General features: G+C 30.6%; 1 protein-coding gene across 1 annotated transcript; it reads left to right on the plus strand.

Moving 5' to 3' along the window:
• The first annotated feature begins 802 nt into the window (after positions 1-802).
• On the plus strand, positions 803-9,042 carry LOC118191261 (uncharacterized). Its single transcript, XM_035362067.2, has 2 exons — positions 803-929; positions 7,645-9,042. The coding sequence occupies exons 1-2, from the start codon at positions 915-917 to the stop codon at positions 8,512-8,514; spliced, it is 885 nt and encodes a 294-aa protein (XP_035217958.1). The 5' UTR covers positions 803-914; the 3' UTR covers positions 8,515-9,042.
• Positions 9,043-9,887: the final 845 nt, after the last annotated feature.

The following is a 9,887-nucleotide window of genomic DNA, read 5'->3' on the forward strand; positions in this document are numbered from 1 at the left end:
AAATGCATTTACTTGAAAATAATGGTGAAAATTTTATAAGCTTTAATTCAAAAAGTTTTTCAAAAAAATTTTTAAAAATAACTATAAAATACAGATTTAAAAAATAAATCAGAAAATATCTGCTTATTTTATTTGGAGTGAACCTAAATTTCTAACTGTGAAAGGAGGAATCAATTAAGTTTAATAATAATGAAAAAAGATATATTAATAAATGCACACCAAATTCATTTAGCATCGAGAAGCTTAAATTTTGAGAGCTAATTTTTTAAAGTGAGATTTTATTAAAATGTGGCATTTTGAATAATTTGAGTCGTCGAATCAAAATATGGAAAAATAGGTATTTCATTTCAGAAAAAGGCCCTATTTTGAATACCTATATTAGAACAATTCTATATATAAATGTAATAAAGTCCTGCCTTCCAATCGGAGAACTGTTCCATTTTTTTTTATGTTCTTGTGCAAGGTGTACATAACTTCAAACTGCTTAATCTCTACACTTAATTAAAGCTGCTCTTATTACATAAATCAAACCTATTTTACTTTTTCTATCGTGTTTCTTTTAATCAGTTTAGATCCTAGTAATATGAGGAGACCGGAATATCTAGTTGTCAGCATTCCATTCCCAAAAAGATTGGATATTTTTTAATTTATTTTAATATTACATTTTAAGTCAGAAAATTTGGTTACATGTGACACGACAATGGTGCTTTTGTCAGTTTACCTTTGAAAACATCCAGCTAAGACAAGCAGGATTCTGAGCGTGGGTAGAGCATTCTTTAATTGAGTTTCAATCAACCTAATTTTTCTCTAAAATTTCGTTATATAAGCGTAGAACGTTTATCTGTATTATATTCGTGACAATCGTGAGATGAACGTGTGTAAATGAAACGTAATTCTTTTCAGTTTTGAAGAAAATGAAATTCCTGGTGGTAAGTTAATATTTTTTTTACATAATTCAATTTGTTCAGCATTTAGAGTGTGTAAATGGTTTACATTTTGTGAAGTTCCTTTAATAATTATGCTGAATTTCAAAAATGGTTTTGTATGTAAGCTAAAGGAAATAATTAATTTTTATCGTGAATAAAAGATAAGAAATCTTGTGTAACATTTGTGTATGTTTGAAGGATGTGCCATAATTAAAAAAAATCATATATCTAAGCGAATGCGAACTAAATTTTTATGCATTATATGTAGAAACTTTATGTAACGTTTAACATTTGGTGAAAGGTTTCTATAATTATAAATAAAATTCATTATGTTGTTAATTAAAAAGTTCGGAAAAGTACAATATGTAAGTTATTGTAAACCGAATTTTTATGTATAAATTAAAGGCACTCTAAGTACTTATTCATTTTTAAACGAATTATATTTAAGAGTTAGTTATTATGTAAATTAAAAACATTTGGTTTTGATAAAATTATGCGGTTACTTTATAAGGTTATTCAGGGACTATTCTGGTTCCGAAATTTTAGTCCTGCTACTTTACTAGACAGGTAGCAAATTATCGCTACGTCTAAAATAGGATAACACTTTGATACCTGGTCGGTATACTAGCCTGCAGCATGTAATAGTTTTCTCTACTCTTAACAGTTGTTGGAAACGTCCCATTAGGGCCTGATCTGTTATGCTACCGTAAAGAAAATTTTCCATAAGAGATAAGTTTCTGACGAGAAGAGAACAGATAAAATAGCATGACAAGACTTACAAAGGTTTTAAACAATCTTTCATTAAACTGAACATTTAACAAAACAAGATTCGGCACGTGCAACAGACAACCAATAATTATAGAAATGCACGTTAAATATAGTAGCAATGCACAGTTAAATCCATTTAAGCGTTGAAGAATAGTCTAGGGCAGAGGTTCTCAACCTTTTCACTAACGCGTACATCTAAACAAAAATTGAAAACCTTTAGTACCACCACTACAAAGTAACTATTACCAACACCACTCTTAAGAAAAGCTCAGATCGCATAAATTTACGAGTGTTAGAGAAAAAACTCTATCAGAATGTTGGGGTTTTAATTTTTTAATTTAAAATTGTAGAGTTCCCCACTTTCTAAATACTACGTTACTCTTCATCGTGAAGAACCTTTAGAACCGATAAGCGAATAATCGCTTGAGTTCGTGCGACAAGAAACAACAAGATGGAAGGGTAAATAACTCTTTATGATTCAAATAAGGTTTAACAGAACTCCGTCTTAGAGTGTACAAGAAAATCCGACACTTGGGCTTGAACTTAAGAGGCTAAGAAGTAAACTACAACTAATCTAAACTAAAAGAAATATAGCCGAAGCTATCAAGATTCTAACCGAGTTGGCCCCTTAACGCTAATTGATTGCGAAGCTATCAAGGGCCCAAGTACGGCCGAGCGCAATTATAGCTTACGAGAGAGAAGCCTAAAAAGGCAAACGCGTGCAGACAGAATACCTGGTAACTCTCTCGCTAAGACCGAAGAACTTCGCTGTTTAAATATCACTCCTCCTCATTGTGTATTCAGATGTGAATCTAAAACTAAGCTTCTGGCCGGAAGTGGTAAGTTGAAGTTAAGAATTTGACAGGAAAGAAGTTTAACTCCAAATTTAACTGTTAATAAAATTAAGATAATTCTTGCAAAATAATTTGAAATAATAGTTAAAAATATTTTGCTTCTTTGCGTACCACATATTTTTCTTTTGCGTGTTTGAAATATCGGCTGCTAGAGCATGCAAAACAGAGATAATTGCATTTAGCTAGACCTGGCAAAAATCTAACTACACAGAGAAAATGCCAGAAGCTCTCTCTGTCAAAATTCCAAAACCTCAGCTTAAATACACTACAAAACAATTTGCAATCTGATGAATAATACGGAAAAATAAAGTAAAAACCGAAACCGTACTAATTGGTTAGTTTAATTAATCACATAAAAACATAATTCTTTTTTTATAATTTTAAAACGGCGATATTGTTCTGTACATTAACGGAAAACAGAAACAAAATAACTGAATATCAGAGTTTTTGCATTAGTTTTGCAGAGTCATAAACCTCGTAACAGAGTTAACGATTTAAATTTTACTGAAACCGGCTTTGTTCATTAAAATCTTCTAAAATATTTCAGTTTTGTAAATGACACTAATTCCAGCCACTTGTAACCACCTAATTTTATGCATGTAATTTCGTGTAACCTCCCTGAGATAGATAATGCTAAATGTTACTTGAATTAACAATGTTCTCCGAAACATTGCTTTCATGTGTAGTAGTTCCTTGCTGATGACAAGAAAGATTACTGTTTTTTCATAAGGTATATTTGTATTTATTCCATTTTAATACAATTAACTGCAGAATAACAACTTTTATTGACAGTTGAATGTTTTTGGTTATCAAAATTTATTCTGATTAATTAACATATATTTTTTTATTTTGACATGTACATTATGCACACACACATAAAAAAGGACAATTCTATATCTCTCATACTACTCATTGACGAAATTTAATTTGCGTTTTTCATGTCTCAAAAGCCCGTCTTAGGATTATATATTAGATTTATATACAGCATTGTTCTAACATTGGTATTTTGGTCCGAAATCGGACTTTTTCTGAAATGACCTTACCAATTTTTCCATTCTTGGACTCAAATTATACCTAAATGTTAAATTTTGTAAAATTTGGTGGGAAACTTAACGAGAAATTTACGAGTAATTTATAGCAACTTCTTTTCTTACCCTGATATTGTGCTCGGGCGGGGAAAAAGTGCATCGTTCAGTCTTTCAAACAGTTTAACAAAGTGCGTAAACAACATTTGACATTATTACCGCTTATAAAAATATGCCGAATTCCAATATATAAATATAAAATGAAATAAACATAAATTCACATATATTAATAACCACATATATACACATTCATATATTCAATTTATTATAATATAAATATTAATTCCAATTTATAAATTCACGTATAGCCTTTGAAATTTTCAGTAAAAAACTGTAATGTTTCGCAGGTATGAATAGAAATACATCCACTTTAAGGTGAAGGCAGAAACTTTATAGGCTATATTTCAAAATGTTTTCGAAAAATTTATGCAAATTACTAAAAAATACACACTTTAATAAAAATAAAAAATAAAAAAAAATCTGCGAAATTTATTTGTATCGAACTTAAGCTTGGAATTCGGACAGAAGAAATCAATTAAGCTTAATATAAAAAGGGATATTAATATATTGTTGCGTGCCGTACGGGTTCTTAATAGACTGAATGCACAAGTCCGATAAAAAGTCAATAAAAATTTATTCTTATCGCAAGAAATAAAACAAAATGCTGAAACTTTTCCTCACAGATATTCGTACAATATCAGAATATCACACAGTAGTTATATTTTAAACATTAAATAGAACTCATTTCAAAGTGCACAGAAAGCTAATTTGATCTCACCACGAATTCGCTACAGTGAACAACAACAGTTATCTAACTAACTGAACTGAGATGTTTTTCATCGGCTTTTATAAGCCTTTTAATCAATCATGAGAACATTCTGATATTTTATCGAGGTTTCTGGAATTAAAAGAGTACGATTACGAGATGTCTATTTATTAAATGTTAAATGGGCGAGCTCCTGTATTTTCGCATTTTCAGTGTACTAGCTCTCTCTTAAAACTCGTTGCGCGCTGCATTGCAAGGGGAACTAAAACAATTTTAATTACAATTGTACTAGAAATAGCAAATTAAATACAAAATCGATAACAATATATATAGCAATTTCAATTAACATTGAGGAGCTAAAATTTTGAAAGCTAAATTTTTTGAAACTTAATAGCGCGATTTTTATAAAACTTGGCACCTAGGCATAATTTAAGTCATAGAATCGAAATCTAGAAAAAATATCTGTATTCCATGTAGGAAAAATCCCGATTTTATGTTAAATGCCCATATTAGAATAATGGGATATAAAAATCTTATACGTATCCTAAGTCATATTTTCATGATATGAAATGCTGAAGTTAAATGTCGTCATTCGGCACAGTAGAACTGAAGATAAAGAATTACCACGCCTTTTTTTAATGCAGAGTGTACAATAAACTCACTATTTTTTAAGTGAATGAAAGCAATGGAAATATGTTCTAACTTTCATATAATATTGTCTATAAAGATGCGTAAATGAATGTTTTCTGCTGAAGTTGACCATTAAAAGTAGTTAATGAATTTTAGGCTCTCAAAACATGTGCAGAATGTAAATTAAAATTCATAAGGTGAAATATACACAAGCAGTTATACAAGCAAGTACAAGAAAGTTTAAAAAAAAACTTTTAATCAAAGAAAAATCTCTGGTGTTTAATGTTCTTTTTAAAATCTTAGGAATAAATATTTCAGTTAGAAGACTATAAACTTTTGCTGAAGTTTTTCAGTCTTCGGTATAATATTTCGATGAAATTTAATGAAATTCATTTTCCTGATGCCATTTTGTAAAGGATGCATAGATTAAGAACTTAGTGGACGTCAACCATTTTTCTGGAGATTATCAAGAGTTTATGAATATCAATCCGCAACGCGTTAGATCTAAAAATTATTTTTTTAATTAAAGTTTTAAAATTTAGAATTTATAAAAATGAGGATTTATAAATCGAAACAGTAGAAATAATTTATAATTTGTAAATGCAAACAGTAGAAATAAACAGTTCTAACCTTGGAACCATTAGAAATTCCTGAGAATTTCAAAAGCTGCAGAAGATAAAAATGGAGTCTTGTTTATTATAGCAGAGAGTTGATCAGAAAATAAGTTCTACCTCAAATATGTATATACTAGGAATTTGAGCGGCCTGGAACCAGAAGAAAAAGACTGTAACTTAATATTCAAAATCTAATGCAATATTCTACAGAAATAATTATTTTCATTAACCTGTATGTGCCACAGAGGAATATTCTGAAAGCAATACGTGCAGTCTCATAGAAATATTAACGATCTACCTGTTAATGAAAATATGTCAGAAAATAACGTCTATAACATCATCAAGTATCAGATTCTACAGAAATGTTAAAGAACCACAATGAAAGAGGAAATATTTGAAAGAAGGATATAAATTTTATGACAACTGAAATAACATTTAACCATAACTGAGTATTCAAGATCATACATAGATTCTTGTAGTGTTTATATTTTCGAAGACCAAATAATTTCTAATTCAGAAGTCAAACAACAAAAATCAGCGTTATATTCACAAAATTTTCACAGGACTAGTTTCGATGGTTTTACCGAACCATCATCTTCAGCTGCAAAACCGCAAATAATTTATTTCTGCAATCTATTATCTGCCTATCAATGGAAAACGCAGAACTGCGAAGTAGAGAAAGTCACTGTAAAGCGTAAAATAAAAGTTTTAACGATAGAATATTGCATTTTGCCTCAAGAATAAGAATCCTGCAATTAATTTACAGAGTCTCACCTTCTTGAAAAGCATACACTAACTCGAGACTCTTGATTGAGCTAAGCGAATACATCCAATTAGAAAACAGAGAACGTAAGAAAGGGGTAAAACACTCTTTTTTAAGAATTCAGTAATTTAACAGAAGGCGTTTCTTATGCTTTATGGCGTAACTCAAAAGTACTGAATTTAAATTAAAACTAAGTTTAATCTTAAGTTAGTCAAAGGATACACAGAAATGAATAATGCACAAGTTTGCTCAAACCTAAACCGGCGTGAATAGAATAATGCCGAAGACAGGCTGCTATCATAGAATTTTAATTGGTAACGAGGCCTTCAGCAGGCAGAGCACGCTATGACTAAGCAGTCTAAAATCTTAATTTAAATACTATCTCTTTCTTCCTCATTTCAGTACATAAAATTATCATTCATAAAATTATCATTCTGGCAGGAAAACAAAAAAGGGGAATGACAGTAAAGACACTTAACATAAAATAGCCGGTTAAAGGTAAAATAAATAATCAGTCAATGGAGGTCGGTACAGGCCAGAGAGAATCTTAAAAAAGGTATTTTACTTATTCGACATGTAGAAATTTCCCACTGTGCTTTAAAATCTAGAATCTTCTTTTCTTTCCCTTTCCCCCCCCCCAAAAAAAAGAATATTTCATATGGCGACAGATGCAAGACGGCCAGGGCTTCAGTTTCTTTTTCTCTTACATAGAAGCAGAAAATATTTAAAGTACTGCAGAAAAAAAAATCAGAATATTTCGTTAAGAATAATTTTATTTTTGCATGAATTAATGTCGTTTTCTTAATTACCATTTTTTTTAGCTTGATAGGTTACTTAATAGGTAGCTTTTTAACTTAATTTTTATGAATTCAACTGAAATTTTCAGACTAAATATATAAGATTTTTCTCCCGCCTTCTTAGCATGTCTTCGGGATGTCATGGTCAGCACACTCGGCGTGTATTCGAGAGGTCTGTGGTTCAAGTCCCGGCGAGGGCATTGCTCATTTCCTGCTTCGAAATAACCTAATAGTCTCTACAAATAATCTGAACTAAAGTGTTTTTTTATCTGTTACACTTCCTTGTATTTACGAAATACTTACATCAGTTACTAAGTAAGATGTATTTTAAACTCAATGAGAATTAAACTAAATTTTAAACGGGTATTGTAAGGGGAAAAAATCAATAAAAATTACTGCTACGTTTTTTGCCAGTTTTAATTTGTCCATTTTTTTCCACAGGTAACACTTTTCTTGTACGCCGCGACTGCAGTAAGAGCTGGAGGTCTTACTGGACCCGAAGGATACGGAGGTCCTAGCGATGGATATATAAGCCGTAGTGGATATGATTTTAAAGGATATAACGGTTATGCAAAAGAAGTCAGTGGAAGTGGGAATCGATATAACGGATTCGGAGTTGGACATTGTAAAGAACTCAATGGATATGGAGGTAATGTCCAAAGACTCGTTGGTCAGTACGCGCCTGGTTATGGTATCGGTCATACTGTTGGAATTCTAGGTAATGCATATAATTCTGGAGGGTACCAAAGAGGTTTAGCTAACAGATATGTACATAGCAATGGATATGAAAAGGTATTAAGAAGTGAATATGGATTAACTAACGGGTATGAAAAAGGTCTGAGAGGTAGATATGACACTGCTAGCGAAAGTGAAAAAGGACTGGAAAATGCCTATCGCCTTGGTAGTGGAAATGGATATAGAGGCCAATATGAAGATATTAGCGGTATATCTGGTGTTAGTAACATATACGAAAAAAGTCTTTCTGGTGGATATGGCCTTGGTGGCATAAAAGGCAAAACCTTTGGAGGACGCTATGAAAATTTTAACACTGTATATGGCAAAGGACGTGGAAATAAATACAGTGACGGTTATAACAGTGGTGCTGAACATGTTAAAAGACCCGGGGGCGGCCATGGCCTCGATGATGAATATGAAAAAGAAGCTTTTGTTCTTAATACTGGTTACAGTAAAAGTGGAAATAGTATATACAGTCAGGAAAGAGCTGCTTCATACATTCTAGGAGATTATGGTAAAGAACATGATGTTAATGCATACGGAGGATATGGACATAGTTACGGATACCGGAAATAGATTCATGTTCAGTGTTGGTAGGTCTACCATGAAATATGTTCTAAATGTACAATGAAAAGTGAAGCTTTTTAATTGGTATTAAATAAACAATAGTGTTTCATTATAAGATAATATTTTGTAAGTTATAATATCAATTAACAAAGCTTTCTCTAACTGAAGATATCAGTATTTTAAATCATCATTTGTGTAGAAGGAAATCTAGACGATTGGAATTAGTGTAAATAAAAAGGTATTTAAAAAATTATCTTGAATGTTTAAACTTAGATCTTGATATGCAAAACGATATATTAAATTAACTTAAATTAAACGAAAATGCTTTTATGTTATGAGAGTGAAGTGCCTGTTACTAAAATGAGACTTTAAGTGCCTGTTACTACATACGAGTAAAATTTCCAAATTTTTCAGAGTCGAATGTAGATGCAGATCATCTTCTGAGAATGTGAATTCAGAAAAGAGAAAAATTAGAGAAGATAACTGTAATATACCGTGATTGTATACATTAAATAAACATTTTATTTATTTATTGCATATTAGTCTTACTTTCTTAAATCCATGGAAATACATTGCAGATTGTTATTTTATCTTTTAATCATTAAAAAAGCACAAGAACAGTACAGTATTGTATATATAAAATTTTATTTTTAAAGCTGTTAATTGTTTTATAAAAGAAAATACGAATTTAACCACTGTTTAACTTATTGCTGCAGGAAATTTTTATCTTTCAGAAGCTTAAGTAGAAAATTAAGAGCACGGTGAAATTTGATTGAGATTTAATTAATAAGTGAAATTTTGATTTTTCAATAAATTATAAACCTTTTATAGAATCTAAGTGGTTTTCAATTAAAATTACATTCTCTTGTTTTCTATAATTTGTAAATTGCTCTCTTAAAATTTAAAGCTCTACTAAGCACAGAAACAATTCAGTTTGGTGTATAAAATAAATTAAAATAAATAAGATGTTTAAAAATTTATTCCATATTAATTTTGGAATAAACCATATGCAAAAACAAAAAATCAGTAGCATAGTGGCAAACTACAAAAAAAAAAAAAAAAAAAAAGGGGGGGGGGAAGGGGCAAAACATGCGAAACAAAAGTGAAGAAAGGAATTACCGTCTGTCGTTGCATCGCCATCAAGGGGTTGGTGCAATGGAAGAAGTAAAAAAATAAGTCTGTTTCTGAACTAACAAAGACACAAATTAAAGTTTAAAATTTTAAATAATCTCAGGGAAACAAACAAAATTATTTGTAGCATTATCAGCCCAATCCCTACATACCGAAGTAAGCAGAGTACAAAACTGCAAAATTGTAGCATCAAAAACATAAACAAATTTAAAAAGACATATAAATATTACTTTGAGAAGACCGAGTACAAA

This window comes from Stegodyphus dumicola, chromosome 12 (assembly GCF_044657685.1).
Source record: "Stegodyphus dumicola isolate Sdum_Otavi_A_Nest chromosome 12, ASM4465768v1".
In the NCBI taxonomy this organism is placed as follows: Eukaryota; Metazoa; Arthropoda; class Arachnida; order Araneae; family Eresidae; genus Stegodyphus; species Stegodyphus dumicola.